Source organism: Castanea sativa, chromosome 3 (assembly GCF_040712315.1).
Source record: "Castanea sativa cultivar Marrone di Chiusa Pesio chromosome 3, ASM4071231v1".
In the NCBI taxonomy this organism is placed as follows: Eukaryota; Viridiplantae; Streptophyta; class Magnoliopsida; order Fagales; family Fagaceae; genus Castanea; species Castanea sativa.
In genome coordinates this window covers 10,727,494-10,750,135 of record NC_134015.1, presented here as the reverse complement: position 1 = coordinate 10,750,135, position 22,642 = coordinate 10,727,494, and the positions used below count along the sequence as shown (strand labels likewise).

Sequence of the window (22,642 nt, the reverse complement as noted above, 5' to 3'; positions counted from 1 at the left end):
TAGGATAGGGTAAAATTAATCATTTAACCACATACTTCTAACAAGATAATCTATCCCAAAAAAAAAAAAAAAAATGCCACTTCAAGGGATTATTTGTGCTGGGCCAACAGTGCAACTCTGCTTTGGCCCTGTGGGGGCGTTAGAGGGGATTTTTGGCAAAGCAACAACCAAGAATCCTTTTGATGCCCAACCACCAAACAGAAGGTCAAGGCTGGTCAGAAACCTGACAGTTGTCAGTTGAAATTTAGACATTGTCATTTATTTTTCATTATATATTGTGTTCTCTCTTCTCTTACATTCAAGTTAAATTAATGTTGTTTGATTGGAGTAGGAATCTGATGGAAATAAGATCGTTAAAGAGGTCATTTTTGGCCCAGGAAGAAAGAAGTACCGGTTTTGTAAGGTAAACAACAAGCTTTTCCATTTTTTTCCCCCCAAGAATACAAATAATGAAAATAGAGAAATGTTATAATAAAAATAAAAATAAAGAAACTGAAAATTCAACAAAAAAGATGTCAACAAAAATTAGCAAAATTTTATGATGCTTCCATAACTAGAATAGTTCAATATCAAATTCATGATTTTTATAAAATGATCTACAGTCAACACTTTCACTGTTTACAGCATATTGCAAAAGAACGGCTCTATGGTTTGCCGAATGATTTAATGAAGAAAGGAAAGCACTTTATATTGATTCGAAATCCCATTGATATTTTGGTAAGTTGCTTGTGTAATTTATTTATTTGTCATTTGCCTCACAATCTGCAAATGATATAAGCAAATAGTTCCTTTCATCATATAATTTATGGCCTTGCTCATTCTGATTGCTTATTCCTCCTGCCACTGATAGATATACTGTATGTTCTATCTGGTATGTGTTTTCAGCCATCGTTTGACAAGGTTGTGCCTCCAACCTTTCTTGAGTTAGGTTTGGCAGACCTAGTCTCCATATACAATGAGCTCCGTGAGTTGGGAAGGGCCCCACCAGTCATTGATGCAGCAGATCTTAAGCGTGATCCTGAGGTAATATAGCTATATGACTATCATGAAGCAATTTCTCTGCATCAAGTTTAAACATAATTGCACATCACTTGTGGATTTTACTCATTCTGGAATTCTGTGAGTGCTATTCTAAGCTTTTATGGGAATGGTCCTATGGAGAATGTTAAGCTTATTCATATTTAATAGAAATCATGCTTAAACAAGAAAATCCAGGTGGATTATCAAGCTTCGGTATTATTTAATTTGGCTTCAAATAAAGAAACCTTATTCTTATTTTTGCATGAAGGACTTGCATGTTGTCTATATGCTACAGAATTGAAGTCCTTTGACAATTCATTCTTTCAAGAAAGGCCTCGACTCTTTGATAACATAAAGAGTACTTTCTAAGTAAGAATTACTTGTCTTACTCATTGGCCGTCTATGCAACAATAATAACGGCATGGAATCTAGTCAGCATCAAAGAATAATTGTGACTTACCTGAAAATATTACATTTATAAATTTTTACTTCATATTTTATGAGCTGTTAAATGCATTGTATGTGAAAGGCAAGAACATGATATTTTTATAAGTTCTCTGGGAATTTATAGTGGAGGATTTCTATGGAAAGAATTTTTAACTTTTATGAATATTATATGGTTTTGTTTTCAATATGTGAGCTTCTTCCATCTGATATATGAAAAGGCGGAGTTGGCTATATGTGAATGAACAATCTAGATCATATTTAAGACTTGAAAATCAACATGGGTTTCTTGCTAAAGCATGGCCTTACGTCTTCTATGAGTTTAGACTAATCATATTTGGCATTTTTTCATGTGATGTTAAAAATAAGTTAACTTTATGGCTTTTGCCCCACATCCCCCCTTCTCTCTTCCCCCCCCCCCCCCCCACAAACACACACACACACAATTCATATTTGTATTAAATCATTCCATATGCACATTTTTGCCATTGTACTGTACTTGCTGTTCATTTATTTGTAGAGACCTTAGTTAATCTTTCAGATCAATATATTCCTATATATATTTCATGTAGAATGTTATTTATGTTCAGGCTACTTTGCGTGGTCTTTGTGATGACTTGGAAATTCCCTTTCAAGATGCTATGCTCAAGTATGCAAAATCTATTCCCTTTGAGAGTTAAATAGTTTTACACAGTCTACTTTAATTGTTCTTTGTGATTAAAGCTAGATGAACTTCATAAAAGTTGTAAGTTAAACTCATTAAAGCACTCAAACCCTCTTCTTCTTTTTTTCCTTTTCTTTTCGCCATTGAACTACACTCATGGACATATATATTTTTTTTGATAAGTAAAAGCACTCATGGACATATATTTAATTTAGTCTTAAGTTCCTATCTTAAGCAACTTTCTTTTTGGCCTTCCTCTTGTTCATATTCCTCAAGTACTATTCTTTTCATAATTAACATTTACATTAATTGTTTCTTATAATATTGGGTTCCTTTGGAACTCTATTTTATTAGTCCCTCAAACTTTTTGTTTAACGCATCTAGCAAGTTATGGTTATGTTGCATACACATTGACATTGTTAACTCTTTCTTTTCCTCAAATAATGAGTTTTGAATGTGCGCATGATGAGTTACAATTCAATTATTTTCAGATGGGAAGCTGGTCCAAAACCAGTAGATGGCATTTGGGCCCCATGGTGGTATCAGAGTGTACATAAATCGACAGGATTTCAACAATCAAAAAAGCATCCTGTGGTATGTGGTTTGTTGCCTCTGTTACTGCTACATAAATTTACAAATAAATGAGATTTTCGATGAATTTGTTATAAATTTTTTATAGATTGAGATAGATAAAAGCAACGAAAGCATTAAAATAATATTCAAGCTGATAGATATTTAAAGCTTTGCCGTCTGATATTATTGAGCTTATGCACTAACTAAAAATATTTTTTCAGCCATTTCCTTTTTCTCTCTATGAATTGCTGGAGCAAAGTCTACCTTTGTACAACTCGCTTAGGCGCCATGTGAAGCAGACTTCATCCCTTATAAAGTCCTCCTTACCTCCTCCTGATCTTCCAGTTCCTGCAAATGAGAAGCTGCTGGCATGGGTTGGTGATGAGATTTTACCCCGTGAGAGTGCAAAGGTACCCATATACTGGTGGACATGTTAAGATCTGCTACTAAGTGTATTGAAATTTTAATTTATGTTTATGAGTGCAAAGATTTTCTAGGCTTCTCATTCTTACTCTGTGATCTGAATTAGGTTTCTGTGTTTGACTCTGTTGTCCAAGGCGGTGATTCTGTTTGGGAGGGTCTTCGAGTTTACAGTGGGAAGATATTTAAGCTTGATGAGCATTTAGACAGGTTAGTGAAAGAAAAGAGAGAAGTTTGACTAAAGGTGATGCATAGTGGTGATGCATTATTAGGATGTACTTCATATATGGTTCAGACTGATCTAGTATAATAACAATGATGTTTTGTTTTAGCCAATTCAGCAAATAAACTGAAGTTCATGAATGCTGTATTCAGGATATTAATTTGAAAAGTTTGAATCAATTATGGGCAAATTAGTTAGTGTCTCAATGTCTAAAAAAATATGTTAATGATGCTTTTGTTTTAAGTCAATTTGACAAATGAATTGAAGTTCATAATTCATTTAAGCAGGATTTTAGATGGAAAAGTTATTATGGATGAAGTGATTTGTGTTTCAATCACTTGCTTGCCTTCTCTTAAATTTATATTTCTGTTGGAAAAGAATTTGGGAGCATGAGCAGCTTGTGCCATGTAGAATTCGTTAGAATTATGCATCTTGAATCTTTTCTTTTTTTCCAATTTGCTCTCTCTCTCTCTCTCTCTCGGGCATACTCCACAGATGTTTCTCTACTGGCTGCATTAGTTGGAAGATAACTTCCTTTTACTCTCATGTAAAAATGTAATGGAACTATAGGTTCTATGAATTCCTTTTCCAAAAGCAATAATCATATACATTTGTATCTTCATCATCCTCATTATGATTATTTTTCTTTGAACTTGTATGAATAGGTAATTTTCCATCTTGAGTCCTGGGCTCCTTCACCAGCAATGCCTAGTGTAATCTTTTATGTGTGGTGTGTTTTTTCTTTTCTTTTCTTTTCATTAGGTTGTTTGACTCAGCAAAGGCTTTGGCTTTCATCAATGTTCCAACTCGGGAAGAGGTGAGAGTGTGGGGATGATTATTATTCTATTATGATAATCTGTTTAATGCCTTTACTGCTTCCTTCTGTCATGTACAATTTATTTTATTGGGTCTTGTGCAAAAGATATTTGCTCACTTCTCTTTTGCATGTAGCTTCCACAAAGTTGCTTCACTCATCCTGGTAATTATTGCAGGTCAAAGAAGCCATCTTCACTACTCTCATTAGGAATGGAATGTTTGATAATGCACACATCCGACTATCTCTGACACGTGGCAAGAAGGTTTATTCTCTCTTGAGAAATGCTAGGGACAACTTTTTTCACTACTATCACTTTCACATGAGTCCATAATGGCACCACTTTTATTATGAATCAGAATCACAACATGCCACTTTAACAGTTGTTACACAAGTAGTGAAACATTGTGTCACAAGAACTGTTGTTTTCTCCATGTGTTGGTGTATTTAGAATTCTTTAAATTCCACATTCATTCTTATTATGGAGTTACCTTTTATTAATCATAAAATTCAAAATTCAATGGCACTAGCCAACGTTTAAAGGTACAGGCTGGAAGACAGCAATAGTAGAAGGAACCATATCCCTAAACTAATGCGCACCTGTTTTGAAACCTTCACATGGATGACATTTCCTAGAGGCTCCATTAAATTTGCTGATGTGGATATTTGTCAATATCAAATATATAAGCTATTTAGTGAACACTTTTCTGTTGCTAGTGATAATTTGTTCATATTGAAAGAATCATGGTGATAATTTTTCGTTACTTATCAAAAAAAAAATGATAATATTGAAGCAGGGTGGTGATGGTATTTAAGACCTTGAAGTCAAGAAGATTTAAGTATCTTCTTTATTTTTGGGTATTGCTTATAAATGCATGCTCATAGGACATTGTAATAATTTCTTCACTTCATGGTTCTATTACAGCAAACCTAACTTATAAAACAATTAATTTCGTATTTATTTGACTTTCAGCACCATGTATTTTTTACTGATTCGCAATATTCTTGTCTTATTCAGGTTACTTCAGGCATGAGTCCAGCATTCAATCTTTATGGATGCACCTTGATTGGTAAGAGTGAATTCATGCTTCTCTGCAACTACAACAAATACTGCTACGTCAGTTCTGATTTTCCTCTATAAAATTTGCATTTTTGGATCATATGTACACAACCCTGTATCATTTTGAATTGCTTGAGGCTGCTTTTGTGAGAAACCAAAATTTGTTGAAGTGTTTAGTAAGTTGGTGTTGTATGTGTCGTTGTAGTGGAGAAACAGTGAATCATCTCTTACATCATTATGATGTTGCCCATGCTTAATGGAGTAAAGTGTTTAGGATGTTTGGGGTTTAGTGGGTGATGCCATTGTCAGTTGCAATGCTATTATTTGGTTGGAGGAATTGGTTTAGGAAACAATCCTCGGTTATATGGAATTTGATGCTAGCTTGCTTGATGTGGATAGTGTGGAAGGGGAATAGTTCTATGTTTGAGGATTTTGAGAGATCTCTTGATCATTTGAAATCCTTGTTGATTCAATAATTATTTGACTGGTCTCAGGCTTAGGGTCTCACACATTGTATTTCCATTTTGGTGTAATACTCTCTTAGAATTTCAACTTGATGCTCTGGTAATTTTTGAAGATGTTTTGTGTTCATCATCTTGAATATAAAGTAGTCTTTATTTTCAATAAAATTCTATGAAGTGTTTTGAACCACTAACTAGGTTTTTTCTGAAGTAGACAAGGGAAGCTAACCGCCCAAATTGTTTTTTGAGTAGGCAGTATCCTGAAAATTTCAGACCTGCCTCAAGAACATGGAAGTTCTGGTTATCTTCTAGGATTCTAACTGAGATCTGATTAAAAATTTATTTCATTTGACACTTTTTTATTTTTATTTTTTATGGAATGTATATGTTTCTGTAGTTGGTAAGTGTTGTGGGTGTACGTTTGTTGGGTTCCACTTTTGAGAAATAGTAAAGAAAGTGGGTAGGGTAGTTGATGTACATAGTTGGATCTAAACCCATCAGATGAAGGTTTGGGGTTGGAGAGGTGTCCTAACATGTATATAAATTGGCTGTTGGTGGCCTTCTTGGGTGTCTCTCCCCTGATAGTAATATTCTGAACTTCTACTATATAGGTTGACTGACAATCTTAGGACCATGCCCTTCTCCCCTTACCTGTCTTACTTTCTCGTGCAGATATGTAAACTTTGGGGAGGATCCATTAAAATTTGAAACCATTAAAATTTGAAAAATATGAAATAGATTTCTTAAACAATGATTTGATTGCAAGTGACAAGCTTGTTGACTGCTCTGATAACTGCTTTAAATACTGAGGAGATATGGAGACCCACCCAGGTTTCTCTGAAATTTTGAGTTTTGAACATGCCTTTTTAGCCTTGGGCATTAGAGACAATTCTTAATCAAGGTTTGGAAACTAAATTCTTATAATGAGCTTCTCTGTGAACTTCCTTGGTGCTATTTAGGATCTCTGCAAGTATGAATTAGTATATTGTCCTGAATTGCATCTGTTTAACATTCTCAATCTGCAATTGGAGCTGGCATTGGGCTTTGGAAGTGTCGTGAATGTGGTTTGCAAGCATGGAACTAGCCATCATAAATCACTGTTTTCATTAGATATTAGGATTTTTCCCCTTCTCATTTGTTAATTATTGTACAATGATCATTTTTTAACAATAGCATTTGCTGTTACAATACTGTGCTTTCTTATGCTGTACTTATTGTTGCAGTGCTACCTGAATGGAAGCCCCCTGTCTATGATAATACACATGGCATAACTCTGGTGACTGCTACCACACGTCGTAATTCACCAAATGTAAGATTCTTTTTTTGATAGGTAATTATATTTTTATTTATTTGATAAGTAAAGGTAGTTTTATTATTTGAGAAGTAATTAATTACCACTTATCCCAAAAATTAAAGTTGTTAGGAAATGGTGAATTAAAATCATTTAACCATTATTCTAACACATGGAACCAAACTTCCCTTTAATAAATGGGGTCCAACATATGAGAATTTTTAATATTTTAATTGGGAGGTAGAGTGAAGTCATGGTTTGAATGTTGGATCACTCGCTATGATGCCATGATAAATTACTTCTCCCAAAATTTAAGCTGTTAGGAAATGAATTTAATCATTTAACCATTATTATGACAAGAAAAGTATTTTAGTACACAGGAAGTATACTAACAACTCTTAAAAAATTGCAAGCTGAAGTTTAAAAGATCAACGAATTCTATAAAGGAAGAGGACTCTATGCGGGATGATATTTTAATTCAAAACATACAAAGTTCTTAGGAGTAAAGCCTTTTGTGAAATTACCTAGATCTCTACTCCTTCAAATGTTTGGTTATTATTCCTTTCTCTCCAAAGAATCCACATAAGACATAATGGAATAGCCTTCCAAATTTGATAGCATGAAGCCAGATCATACTTCCTTTGCCAACTAGCAAGCAGATCCATTACTGTCAGGAATTACCCATTTATTCCAGCCCAAGTCTAATTTCCAAAATTCTCTAGCCACCAAATAGTGAATAGAAAATGGCCCACTGTTTCTACATGTGCCTTACGAATGCAACACTGATCTACTACAATAATTTCTGTCCCACGACAGTTCTCCACTGTCAAAAACTTCCCCAATGCAGCTGACCAAACAAAGAATGTAACCTTTCTAGCATACTTTGGGCTCCATATACTTTTTCAATGGGAACCCAAGCTTCCAGCTTCCGCTTAAGTGTAGAAGATGAAAAATATATTTCCTGTGTCTTATCATCCCAAAGTTCAACCAAGATGGTTCCTCGAAAATATTCCTCGTCAAATCTCAGAAAATTATGGCACCAAACCTCTCTCCTTAAGAAGACACCCTATCTTAGGAAAATTATTTACTGCTGACATTGAAGTATTGATTTATGCTTAGCAATTTGGTTATCTTATGCTAATATTTATTATTCGTTATTCTCAATGGTGGTCCCTAAAGGGTTTTATTTGATTGATGCACTTTTGTATTCATCCTACCAACTCTGGATTTTTGGTGTTATCAACAGAATTTGGATTCAAAGATTCACCACAATAACCTCCTCAACAACATACTTGCAAAGGTATTGTCCTATTCTCAACATTATATATATATATATATATATATATATAGAGAGAGAGAGAGAGAGAGAGAGAGAGAGAGAGAGAGCAGAAACTATGATGATATTCAACTATTGTACAAATGGTCATCGTCATACTTATAAAAGTGTATGGGGACAAGGAATCCTTCAGGGTTTACCTTATGATCTAATCAATGCTATGGGTGGTATGATTTGATTATTAGTATTCCTAATATAAACCAAAGGGTGGAGATTTCAATTTTGTGAGAGTTTACAGCACAACTCACTCAGTATATGAGAGCATGGTGGAAACCCATAGTTTTTTGATGGGTACCATGGTAGTATTTGTCACTTTGATTGATGTATTTCTTTTGTATTTTTATTTACACTGATTTTTAGTCATCTGGTATGGTGCAGATAGAGGGTAATAATGCCAATGCTGATGATGCCATCATGCTTGACAAGGATGGTTATGTATCAGAAACAAATGCTACAAATATTGTAAGCTTATGCATTTTCTACAGTTTCTAATTTCGGATCTGTATGTACATGAGGCAGTCTTACATTCCTATGGCATGTATTTCTTTTAAAATGAAAAAGACTTGTCTATTTAATTATGCAGTTCTTAGTGAAGAAAGGTCATATTCTGACACCTCATGCTGATTATTGTCTTCCTGGCATAACTCGAGCAACTGTAAGTTGTGTATACTTCCTTTTCCCTTTCTAACAATTTTTATTTTGCACCATGAAAATTTGTTCTTCCTTCTTTAAAATCTCAAATAGGAAATGAGTATTATGCAAAGTAAATCAATGTATATTGGTCAAAATGAATTTAGCTAAGCTAATCTCAATCTTGTCTGGAAAAGGAAATAATCTATAACTGTATAATTAGAGGGTGACTAGTGAATGCTATCCATTATGATATTGACATGGATGGGGGCAATAAAAGATGTAAATATGATTCACTATAAAAACCAAGTCAGCCTGAATTAGGGTATAGTCTTTGTACATTACATGCAGAACAGAAGTTTTTTATGCTATTGGACTCTGATTTCAACTGTTTAGTTGTACATATATTCAACGTGTTATAATTTTTCTATAATTAGAAACATTGTGAGCATCTATGTGAGGACAAAAGATAAGTTTCTGGGAGAATGTTACTCCATAGAGTGACATTGACAGGTTTCTGAACTGGTTCCAGTTGAACTGCATGCTGGCCTTAACCTTTGGTTGCATGACTAGGTGTTGACTTTTTTTTCTTTATTCCTCTTTCCCAAACAGATGAGCTAATTATAATTTAACTGCTGTCCGAAATACATGTATGATTGGTAAATCGTAATATTTTGGCATGACATGACCCATTTGTTTCTGGTTTTGCAGGTCATGGACCTTGTGGTAAAGGAACAGTTGGTCCTAGTGGAACGAAGAATCAGCTTATCAGAATTCCACACTGCAGATGAGGTTTTTATATTAATTTGTTTTTTGGAATCTCTGTTGTGAAATACCCTAAGAATTTTTGACAAAGAACTCTAGTAATTTAAAAATAATTTATAGGAACATTTACTTAGGTTATAACAAAGTGTCTTGGTATTTTACAAATCAATTATTAATTTTTATTTGACTGTTAATTTTAGTATATCTTGGGACTAAGGCTTGGTGGTGTTGTTGATTGTTCATTTTAGTATCAGAAGCATCATGAAAAAATCTCTATGTAGATCATCATTAACTGTTGTTGGACGATTTTCACTAGATTATTGAACTGGCATCAATATTATATTCCTTAAAATGTACAGCATATCTTGATTAATCATGTAGATCATTTTTCTTTTACTTATGTCATGTTAAGTTTTTCCTTTTGTTAGTGTTAAGTTATGATAGTCCTTTCTGTTAAACTGAATGGTGATATCATTCCTATTAATTGCTCGTTTAATTGTAATGGTTACCTAGTATTGGCATGCAAAGTAATAATGCACACATGCAATGAATGGGAATAAGTCCCATGATTTGATTGGTAAATATGACTTAATTCTCACCAGACACTCAGTTTAATTTTTGCTCTTATGGACGGAATATAGGGTCAACTATGAATGGGTTCAAACCCATTTAATATCTTGTTCATGAACTTTCTTTCTAGTTTAAATCCCTGCCTTATTTTTTGTTCAAATTTATGTTTTTAGTTTAAGCAAGATCAATACCTTGCAGGTATGGACGACAGGGACAATGGGAGAACTCACACCGGTAAGTACATTTTTTCCTGAAATATTGAAATGTTCTCAAATAAGATCTGCTCATGGGTCACTCACATAATAACTGATGGGATTTTTTTTTTTTTTTGGGTGTATTTCCTACCTATTTGTTAGTGATGGGATTGGATAAGGTCATTTTGAACCCAACCCTATGCCAACCATAGTTTATTTTAAAATTATGGAGTCTAGTGCAGGCTTTTGGTGTACTAAGTAGGTTTTCTGTCTAATTGATGGTCTAGCAGTTCCAATTGCTGTTCTTTTTTTTCTTTTCTATTTTTAATGAAGGGAATTTCTGTTCACTTGATAGATAAGTTTCATTCTAAAAACAAATTACACCAATGTTGCTCACATAATTTCATTTTATCTTTTACTCTCATTCTTGAACCTTGAAAATTTATTTATTGAAATGAAAATCATGGTAAAGCTTTATATTTTAGTTATCCAAGATAGACTTGCCACTTCATGGGATATGTTAAATTACCGATTTTCTAAAAAATTTAAGCTATTAAGATATGGTAAATTTCCTATAAAAAAAAAAAAAAAAAAGATACGGTAAATTTAATCATTTAACTACATCTAACACTTCCTCTCACGTGTGGGCTCAAACTCCTTTATAATAGGTGAGGCCCAATATGTGAGATTTTAAATGGAGGGTAGAGTGGAGGAGACAGGAATCGAACTTAAGATCTCCTACTCTGATACCATGTTAAAGTACCGATTGTCTTAAAAGCTTAAGCTATTAGGATATGGTAAAATTAATCATTTAACCACATACTTCTAACAAGATAATCTATCCAAAAAAAAAAATGCCACTTCAAGGGATTATTTGTGCTGGGCCAACAGTGCAACTCTGCTTTGGTCTTGTGGGGGCGTTAGAGGGGATTTTTGGCAAAGCAACAACCAAGAATCCTTTTGATGCCCAACCACCAAACAGAAGGTCAAGGCTGGTCAGAAACCTGACAGTTGTCAGTTGAAATTGGATGTTTTTGTCACCCACAGGATTGAGTCGAGTGGTGGGTAAACCCTATACCCATGTACACCCTAATATCCATGGGAATCAGCCTTTTATAGAATTTGATCATTTGAGTCACTTGATGTGATACTGCAGAACCTATAGATAGTAAAACTTAATAAGCAAAACAGTGAGAGAACTTGAAATCAAAGATGCATAAGTTGGGCTCTACTGCCAGTTTTCTTTCAACGTTATAATGCTTGCCTCTTCATGTTAAGTAATACATAAATGAAAAAAAAAATCCTTTTCCAGGTTGTGAAGATAGATGGACGCATAATTGGCACTGGACAAGTTGGGCCTGTCACTCTAAGAGTGCAAAATGCTTACAAAAAACTGACCGAAGAGTCAGGAGTGCCCATACCAACTTATCATAGGACTTGATTACCATGTTACCAGCAGGTGCGTCTTCACTTGTTTCAATATTTGTCTGAATTGATCTATTATCTAGTTGTCATTTGGGATCTGTGTAATTGTCTATGATGCAAATAAAGCCCCCTTTAGTGTAGCAAATAAAAATTCGGTTCTAGAAAATTTGCTATGTAAGGACCTAGACTTGGCAAACAGGTCAGGTACCAACCAAAAACGGGTTGCTAATCTTATTATCCTCATCCAATTTTTGATTTGATAGGTTAGGTCAACTTGATATGATCCATACTTTTTTTTTAAACAATAAATAAATAAGAAACTTGAATGTATTTTTTTTATAAAAGAAAAGAAAAATTGGATACCATTGTCCTGAGTTCAACCTCAGATGCACCTATTATATGTAAAACATTAATAAAGTTAAATAGCATATAAAAATACCTAAATGTTTATATTTTTAAGAATATATATATATATAGATAGATAGATAAGTAATAAAATATAACATGTTAGGTGAAGGAAAATAAGTATTTAGTATGAAAATTTACAAAAAACTACTCAATATTAGTTGTGAATGCGATGGTAGAAATATTCATATTTATGTATTACACTTTAAGTTGACAAGTAATGATTTTAGTATTTTCATCGACATTTGACAATATAGAAAATTTAATATAACTTAGTATATAATGAAAATGGGTCAATAAAAAAATTAAAAGAAATAGTCTACCTGAGTGACCCAAGGGTCAACCCAACCCATCCCATCTCTTTAGTGGGCAGGATGCAGGTTGACCTGTTTTTCATGGATTCCCTACCCATACCCATTTTTATTCGCTAGGATGGAGTGAGTAACAGGTTCGGGTGCAATTTTACAAGTCTATAAGAACCAAGTAAAATGTGTACACATACAAACATCAAGGAAAAACAAGAAGATGGAAGAAATAACATGCATTAGTTGGTCTGAAATTTATACTTGTGATTCAGTTATTTTTAATTATGTTTATTATTCTAAGCAATGCAATTTCTGTCGTGCCAGATTCTCTTTGTTTGTGCTTGCGAATATAAAATGAAGTGTGGGACTCCTGGCCTAAAGTTAAAACGGCCAGTAAGTTGCTACCAGAGATGTGAACAAAGATTTGAGTATCAATCAATTTGAATTTTGGTATTAACAGGTGCTGTATAATTAATCTTTCAACCAAATAATTGGGGATCCTAGCATCTGGTCCGCAATGAATAAAGTTCTTGTATCATTGTGTATATATCATGTTTGTTTGTACTGCCTATTACCAAATGCATAGCAATAGTATGCAGCAACAACATTAAATTTATTTAAGCTAAACTGCATTTTTAATTGTTGTAATTTGGGCTAGGTTTCAATTACTTAGTGTTTGTTTGGATTAAAATGAAAAATTAAAATTATTTCATTATTCAGCTTATTTTTGCTACTATTCATGAGTCCTATTATACTTTTTGGCACCATTCATGATCCCCATTGTACTATTTCAACTAAATTTTACTTTTATTTACAGTATTTTTAGCAATAATTTTTCAGTTTCAACAAAATAAGTATTCGGAAGTAGTATCCAAATACACCCGCAGGCTTACCAAATTCTAAGAGGGAAATTTGGGCTCTCAGAGTACACGTGGGATGAAAACAGGTTGATTACATTACAGATAAAACTTCCACTAACTCTAAAAAAATTGAATCCTACATACTACAAGGGAAGCTATAGAGTCAAACATGAACATGATGTAATGGACAGATAGCATGCAGGACCTGTTCTTAAGTGTACAAATGAAAGTTTTTTTTTTTTTTTTCAATTATAATAGGAGACATTGACAAAGTTCAGTTAATTAGATAATCTTACCCATGTCCATTTTAAGACCAACCAAGCAAACTGAGCAAAAAAGCACCTTCATGCTTGAGGAGGTTCAATCCAAACACTATTAAGCCCTTGCTTAGCATTCCTATCGTAAGCTTCAGAACCCTCACACTTATAAGTCTCAAGATCCTTAAAGCAAAAGAAGTGAAAGCCATTGAATTCGTTGGTGCAGAACACATTGTTAACTTGCATGCTTTCTCAACTGCTGGAACCGAGAATGAGTTGCAGCTACGAAATAGTGCTTGATTCTTCCAGCCTGGCTTAAAATCCCAAGCCATCTTGAGACTTGTCAAACTTGGATACATAGAACAAGAGTCCTTGACCGAGCCAATGTAGCTCTGCACTGAGCCGATATAGCTCTCCATTGGAGTCAAACAGGTGAGGTATCCCCTTATATTTGAGAGGTGTCTACTTTGTGAGCACATGCAATTCTTTGTGTAGTACTAAAAGCAATCAGTGTCTGCATACCTAAGAGACAATAAAAGTTTCCATCCTATGTATTTAGGCCGAATATATCAGAAATGAACCATCCTCTAAACCAAAAGGAATGGACTATTCTAAATTCGTACCTTAAACAAAAAATTTTAACAAGGGAAGCAGTAGAATCAAACTTGAACATGCTGTAATGGACAAATAGTAGGACCTATCCTTAAATGTACCAATGAAAGTTGTGTTTTTTTCAAAAAATCAATTCTAATAGGGAGACATTGACAAAGTTCAGTTACTTATTCAGCGCGTGATCTAATTCTTGTCCATGTTCTCTAGAACCAAGCTGACTGAACAAAAAGCATCTTCATGCTCAAGGAGGTACAATCCAAACACTCTTAAGCCCTTCCTTAACATATTCATCCTCATAAGAATGAAAACCCTTACGATCACAGCTCCAATAATGGTCTTCCATAGATATAAAAAAAGGGGATGCCATTGAATTCCTCGTAGTTGTAGAACACTTTGTTTGCTAACTTTCTTGCTCTCCCAACTGCTCGAATGGAGAATGAGTTGCAGCTAAGAAATAGTGAATGATTCTTCAAGCTTTAATTACAACTCCAAGCCCTCTGAGACCTGTTAAACTTGATTATATAGGTGGAATCACCATTGGATAGAGGGAAGGGATCCGAGTGATCATAATATACCACAAAAAGCTTTCCATGGGAATCAAACAGGCGAGGTATCAATTATCAAATGGTACCTATGATATTCCGGAGGTCTTAACTTTGCGATCAATCACAATTCTTTATGTGTAGTGTTAAAAGTAGCCAGTGTATACGTACCAAAAAGACAATAGAAGTTTCCATCAATATAGACCACGTCTCTCATTGGACCTAGATGTTCTTCAATTCGAAATTCATGTGTTTGCCATGATTTATCACTCAACTGGCAAGTGTTGATGGTAATAGACTTCATCGGCGACTGTTCCATCACAAAGAAAACACACTCTGGAGAATTAGGAGGTGAAGAAAATGTCTTATCAAAATTTGCATCTAAATCTGGTAGGTTTATAACCTCATTGCCGAAAGGTGTATACAAAAAGAAAGATGTGCATGTGCCATGCACCCTCTTTTTGTTTGTTACAGAAAAGTACCCAACAAAATTTTGTAACACGTACGAGCATAGGCACCAACAAAGCTCTCCCTACTACTTGTATTTGTTATTTCACCCTCAATTATATAAGGACCTTGTTTTCTAGAGAAGGGTCCACAGAGCTTGCACTTACTCACCACTTGGTCATTATCGTTCTTGACCCACTTACACTCTGTTTGTTTTGCTAGAAAACTTTTTGTAAAGATAGTTTTCCACATTTTCCAGTATTTGGTAGCATAAAAAAAACTGGTCAACGGAAAACTATCTTTAGTCAATGGAAAATCCTAATAAAAATAAGGCTTGTTTTTTATAGGTTATTTTCCAAAATTTTTTTTTGGAAAACAATCTCTCTCACGGTATGCTCTCTTACTCTTTCTCTCTTCCCTTTTCTTTTTCTTTCCTCGCACCCTCATTGTCACTAACTCTGGTCTCTCCTCTTCCATAGATCTCTCTCTCTCTCTCTCTCCATATTTCTCTTCCCCTTTATAACACAGTTCTCTGATTAGATTTTTTTTTTTCTCTCATTGCTCAGTAATTATTTCATTACTCTCTACCAACTTGCAAAAGAGAACATAATTGCAACGGTAATTATTTCATTCCTCTCAACCAAAATCTCAATTCTTTACTTTGAATTTCAAACTTAATTTTATTTTTTCTCTAAGAAATTTTTGGTTTGATGGATTCTAGATAGAAGTTTTGTTTACACATAAAAGTACTAAAAAAAATAAAAAAGAAGAATGAATGAAGTAAAAGACGAAAATTTTAAACATAGTGTCTAATGGCTCTAAATTGCTTTTACATAAGATAATCTTTTTTGTTGACAAATACATTATGCAGATACTATGTAGTGATGATATATTATGTGGATACATTATATAAATACATAATTTTGAGTAATATTAAAGACTAGTGGCTGACCATAGTAGACAATTAGTGTACCAACAAAAAGAGTAGACAATTAAAAGTTATTGTTATTTGTACTTATTAAAGATGTATTCCCCTGTCAATTTTATGTATATAGACACATGGTTGATATATGTGTGTGTGTGTGGACGTTCATAAAAATTTGACAACTAATTGTGATTGTATCTATTGTCAAAATTTTAGTATGAAAACCAAATTCATTCTTGGTTTTTTATTATTATTTATATTGATTACATTCGTTGGTTTACATAATACACATGTTTTAAATTACACAAAAAATATAAAAACTAAAAATAAAAATTTGCATACCAAACACCAAAAAACATTCTTAAGCTCATTTTCAAGGTCGTTACCAAACACTGAAAAATGATATAGTTTTCTAGAAAATGCTATTTGGAAAATGAACCATTTTCCAAAAAACGTTGATGCTTCTTAACATGTTTGATTCGATGATTTGGAGGTAATCGCTGGCCCTTGCACATAGCTTGGCATTGATGTCGATTAATGAAACAAAGTTTGCTTATGATTTTGCGTAAGATGCCATTGGGAAGATTGGACCATGGTCGGGTTTCTTCTTCTTCATAACCCTTTTGCGTAAAATCATGTCTTCTTCTCTTCTCTGCAGTCTTCGAACTCGGCTTCAGATTCTTCTCCATGTTCCATTCTTCCCTATGAATGCTTAGAAACTTAGTGTAGACGACTAAATTTCTTAGTTCGAAATAAATCAAACAAGTAAAATAGTTTCACAAATACGAATTTGTATTGATAAATGTGTGGTACAATTCTCTGTAATTACAAAAGAGTGATCCTCTGATTCGATCTCCTTGAAAGATTTATTGATTGGAATCGTGGTAATGTGATTTTGATTTGAACATAAGATATTCTTCAATTTGGCTGAGGAATGGATCGAAGATCTTTGAAACGGAATTACAATGAATCTCTAGCTATGAGCTTGTTAGAAATTCTTTGTTCTTCATGTTCTTCGTGTGTTCTTCGTGTTCTTCGTGTTTGAAGGTTTGTGGTGGAAATTCTTCGATGCTTTAGAGGCTTGATTCCGTAGAGCTTCGTTTTTATGGTTTGTTGAGGTTTCTGGAGGCTTTTGAGCTTGATTCCAGTGAACTTTGAGATTTAGGAATATGATTTAGATGATTCCTCTTCGATTGTTCTTCGTATTTGAAGGTTTGTGGTGGAAGTTCTTCGGGGCTTTGGAGGCTTGAATCCGTAGAGCTTCACCAATTTGTGGTTTGTTGAGGTTTCTGGAGGCTTTTGAGCTTGATTCCAGTAAACTTTGAGATCTGGACGAGTAGTTTGGATGATTTTGCTTCGAATGTTGTTTGTATTCGAGGTTGAAGTTCTTGAAGTTCTTGGAGGCTTCGGGGTTTGATTCCGGCAGAGCTTCTGGATTTCTGAACTCAAGATATCTTCTTCCTTCTGTCTCCGTCCTCTTTGTCCTCTGTGTCCCTCTAAATGTCTTAGGAAGGCTTCTATTTATAGGAGTTTAGGGGTAGGTGAGCGACACGTGGCGGAGTTTGATTGGTGACACTTGTCACAGCTTGATTGGTCCGCTTATGTCATCGCTTACACGTGCAGGGTTGCTTGTGTCATCGCTTACATGTGCGGAGCTGCTTGTGTCATCGCTTACATGTGCGGAGCTGCTGGTGCCATTGCTTACACCTGCTGATGCAGTTTCATGCCTTTATTTCAATGACACTTGGCAGATTTCTATTGGTTTCTGAATAGTGATGGCAAAATCTAACAGCAATACGTGGCGCTTTGTAATTGGTTGTATTTTGTGGACTTGGTAGTAGGATGTGTCAGCTTGTGATAGGTCGGGAATTTTCCCTCTCTACACTTAGCCGTCACTGTCTCAGTCTCCTTGTATAATGGATTGAGATCTGGTGCAATAGCAAAATACTATTGCACCGTGCAATTAACCATGGGGTGTGAGAGAGGTGAAAAAATAAAGTGTAAAAATGAAATGATAAAAAGTTGAGGGTTAAAAAAATTTGATTCAAGGGTTCAGATTAAAAGTGATTTTTGCAACTTTTAATCTTAACCATTAATTTCCAATTGCATGGTGCAATAGCTAGGGTTATTGCACCGGATTTCAATCCATGTATTATACTTATAAAATTTAAAAGGTTTGACAGAAAAGTCCTATTCTAGAGCAATCTCTCTTCTCCTTTACCTAATTGGGCTAGAAATCTTGTTTTCCTTGATAGCAATTCGTCACTTTAAAGTTTGGCCCATTAGGGCATTGTCTGTAATACACACCACTTTTGCACAAAAATTGTGACTTCAAAATTATGACTTCAAGTCATAATTTTAGTTCCAAAAAATGTGTAAGGTGTGTAAGTAGCAGGGCTGGCCTAACATAATTTGGGGCCAAAGTGAAAGATTTGTGTTGGGCCTTTTATATATATATATATATATATATATATATATATATATATATATATATATATATATATATATATATATATATATATATATATATATATATATATAAATTAAATAAAATTATTTAATTTTAATCAAATCGAAGTAAATTTGATGCATTTAATACATAATTAAATGAAGAATACTAACTAAAACTTAGGCTATTTTCATATAGAGAATTGAATATCATAGTTAAAGTATAAATTTTAACAAAAAGAAAAAAAATATTATTTAAAAAAAAAATTACTTTATCTTGGATTTATGAAAATACATAGTTAAGTAAATTTGTAATCTAATTTAAGTGAAATAGATATATATATTATTTTGTGTGGCTTTGTAGGAAATTAGTTTACAATAATTAAAGTCTCGAACTATTAGAAAAAATTAATCATCATTGATGATTTAACACATTTGCAACTTTTTTTCTTGAAATATTTTAGGATATCAATTAGTGTCGGTTTCTATTAGTCTTATATTTTGAAAGCCTTGTTAGAAATTAAAAAAAAAAAAAAAAAAACGTAAAGGTACTGCAAAATGTTTACAATATGTGTGACAATAATTGTGATTGATGAACTTTAATAACATAATTAATGGAAGTTTGAATTATTTTTTATGATTGGTAACATGTCTGTTTGTAAGCCTATAGTGAAATTTGTGACATTCCTAACATCACTAATAATAATAATAAAAGTGCACAACTATTTGAAAAAAAAAATTATATAAAATTTTGCGTCTTTTAGAACGGAGGATGCGGTCTTTTCTAAGAGGTAAAACTTTTTTTTTGTAATGGGGGCCTTGGGCCTAGGCTTTGGGCCGGCCATGGTAAGTGGGTGTGTGTAAGAGACATTTCCCTTGGAGATAGAGTGAAGTAGTTACCTCATTTTTATTTATATATAAAAAATAAAATAAAAAACAAAACAAAACAAAATTGACGGCCATAATTTTGATATATTTTTCTTAAAGTCTCAATCGTTTTTTTCTTCATTATATTTGTATTTCTACTCTCTTTTTTTTCTTACTACAAAAGATCCAACTAATTCATTTATTCATTTAATCTTTTTTTTTTCATATGTCTTAAATTAAAAATAAAAGGTACACAAATAAAAATAAACTTTTATCATTATAAAAGATGACATTTTTTTGTAGTAATAATAAATGGGTATGAATAGAACAAAAGAGGAGGTGGTAATTAATATATAAAAAGTAATACAAAGTTAAGTATGTCCCTTCTTTTGTTCTATTCATTAATTAAATTTAATTTGTTGATTAAGGAAAAGTCATGATGCTTAATTTAATTTTTTAAAATCAAATAAGTGATTGAATTTCAACTATCCTAATGTACACTTAATGGTAGGATTGAGTTTGGTAATTTTTGTTAACATGATTTTTCGAGCTGGAAAATAAATTTTTTTTTTTCAAAGTTGTACTTTTCGGAAGAATTGGCATAACTCACTTGCATCTTTCAGGGTTTAAGAGTATTTACAATCTACCTTTTCAATGGGAGGAAACATATTAATTATGTATTAAGCTGAAGTGGATGAATTTTAGAATTTTGAAGTAGTAGTTATATAACATTGATATGATGAGTCCAAGTTCACATTTGTAGGTCCTGTACATGATACTTCTACTAGAGTTTGATTTGCAGAATGATATCAATGTAGAACGAGCATCCCACGCTTTATTGGAACACGGATATATCCTCATTAATCGCAATGCATGGAGTGTGATATAAATCTTATGAAATTTAGTGATCTAAAGGGAATCGACATGGGGAGCAAAACTCCCTACCTCACAATTATGTTCTAGGTTGCTTTACTTTACTTAATGATATTATGTCAAATTATTAACTACCCCAAAAATTTAAGTTATTAGGATATAATAAATTTAATTATTTAACCACATAATTTTAACCGAATAAAATTTAATTCAAGAAACAATTTTTTTAAAGAAGTTTACTTTATCTTGAATAAGGTAACATAAGATTAATTAAAGTCATAATTTAATTTTTAACTTTGATTTTGGTATTAGAAAGAGACGAAAAGAAACCAAATAAAAAAAAATTATACAAAAAGAAGAGAAAATGCAATTCCTTGCCAAGCCTCAATACACCAAATCTAAGACGAATAAAGGTCGCAGCTTTTAAATCATCAAAGACAAGATAAAATAATAATATTGAAATCTAATTTTAAACTATAAGAGCATTACATGTTTTGGGTGGTTAAAGATGTAAAATAGATTGCTTATAATCCATGCTTAAAGTTAAAAGTAGGTGGCTTCTTGGTATTGAAGGGAAATTGAATTAATTGCATCTTGAAGCTAAACATACAAGTCCTCAAAACTAACATCAACTTGACCTATTTTGTAAAACAAATAACTTAATTAATTTCTAATAAGACAGTTTCATGTATAAAATGAAAAGAACAATCCTGAAAAGGTTATATATAGAGGGATCAAAGAAACCAAGGAAGATAAAGAGACAGCTCAATGTAAGAGACACAGATGAGATTTTTTTATTTGAGTGGAAAGAGTCATAGTCATGGTCTTACAATGTATATATTACGTTTGAACAGGGGATTAATCTGTGTTTGACTGAAGATCTGCTTCCGTGATGTTTGCAGGAACAGTCAGATTACCGCACAGCTTGCAGGATCTTTTTGTACCATTAATATTTTTTTAATAAATAAAAAAAGAAAAAGAAAAAGTCTAAATTTCTATATATAAATTTCAATATATTACAGCGTAATGTCTAATGTAGTGATTAAATGGTGAAGCTTAGCATCTATTGTTATTACATTTTTATATGTTGAAGTGTAGCATATATTGTTGTTAAGTTTTTATTGAGCCATAATAACGTAGCATTTCAGTTCACTTCAGTCCAGTGTAATCCATTCAGCCACATCAGTATAGCATTTCAGTCTAGTTTGGTCTATTTGGACATCTTTGGTGATGCTTTGGGAAAAAAGGTTTGTGTAGAAAAGGGATTGTTTCGTGCACAATAATGTCACATTTTCAACATAATGTAATTAGTAGGTTCTTGATCAAATTAAAATTTTCATATATGTTATTAAAGTCTTGCATATTTTTCTCTAATATAAGTGATAAATTTACTTATATTTTCTCGTTCTTTAGGTCATTCAAGAGGATGAACTGTTTTTAAGGAGCATTAGAAACAAATTCCAACCACACATTGCATCTAAATTTTTCAAAAATGCCCCCTCCCCCACTATATAGTGTTAAAAGTGTTAAAATATTGAGTAAATTTTAGGTGATGACCCCCTTTCATTTAAATACGCATCTATATAGAGAGTTAAAGTTAACAAAATATAATGATACATTTGGCTTGCCCCACTTGAGAAAATTTTCTGGCTATGCCACTAGTTTATAAAATATCTTACCTTATATAATAATTAAATATAAAAAATGCATTATGTTTCTTTGAAAAAAAATACTTACAAAATTTAAAACACTTTCAAATAACAAAAATATATAGCTTAATTTAGAAAATTTAAAATATTGTATCAACTATATTTTGTTAGATATTAATCACATCATTTTAAGAAAAGTTCGAAATTAACACTTTTAAATCTCATTTACTATTTTCTTTCTTAAATAACAAAACAAATCATCAAATTTTTCTATCACACCAGTTTGCAACTACTAAATAATAATTATAAAATTGCAGGTAAAGCGACCCAGTTGACTAAATATCCATGGACATGACCATTAGAAAGGACTAAGCCGGATTATTGGGCCCAATTTATTTTTAATGGGCCAATTGGATTGATTATTCTCTTGAATCCGGTCCTCTTTAGATAATTTACGTGGGAATCTTAATTTCTTTATTTTTCCCTAAAAAATGGAAACTAATACTATATACTTAAATACTTTAACACTATTTACAAAACATTAATTTATGTGGGATATACT

The 22,642-nt window shown here is 32.9% G+C and overlaps 1 protein-coding gene across 1 annotated transcript in view; it reads left to right on the top strand.

Annotated features, from left to right (window-relative positions):
• Positions 1 to 13,336, top strand: part of LOC142627673 (branched-chain-amino-acid aminotransferase-like protein 1) — a 31,968-nt gene extending 18,632 nt beyond the window's left edge. The window contains exons 14-31 of the mRNA XM_075801541.1: positions 332 to 403; positions 625 to 717; positions 886 to 1,023; positions 2,055 to 2,113; positions 2,620 to 2,722; positions 2,923 to 3,111; positions 3,231 to 3,331; positions 4,107 to 4,161; positions 4,337 to 4,423; positions 5,177 to 5,228; positions 6,903 to 6,988; positions 8,217 to 8,270; positions 8,685 to 8,768; positions 8,890 to 8,961; positions 9,648 to 9,728; positions 10,470 to 10,505; positions 11,778 to 11,924; positions 12,925 to 13,336. Coding sequence (XP_075657656.1) covers positions 332 to 403; positions 625 to 717; positions 886 to 1,023; positions 2,055 to 2,113; positions 2,620 to 2,722; positions 2,923 to 3,111; positions 3,231 to 3,331; positions 4,107 to 4,161; positions 4,337 to 4,423; positions 5,177 to 5,228; positions 6,903 to 6,988; positions 8,217 to 8,270; positions 8,685 to 8,768; positions 8,890 to 8,961; positions 9,648 to 9,728; positions 10,470 to 10,505; positions 11,778 to 11,906 — 1,491 coding nt within the window. The 3' untranslated portion in view covers positions 11,907 to 11,924; positions 12,925 to 13,336. The remainder of the gene's footprint in view (positions 1 to 331; positions 404 to 624; positions 718 to 885; positions 1,024 to 2,054; positions 2,114 to 2,619; positions 2,723 to 2,922; positions 3,112 to 3,230; positions 3,332 to 4,106; positions 4,162 to 4,336; positions 4,424 to 5,176; positions 5,229 to 6,902; positions 6,989 to 8,216; positions 8,271 to 8,684; positions 8,769 to 8,889; positions 8,962 to 9,647; positions 9,729 to 10,469; positions 10,506 to 11,777; positions 11,925 to 12,924) is intronic.
• Positions 13,337 to 22,642: the final 9,306 nt, after the last annotated feature.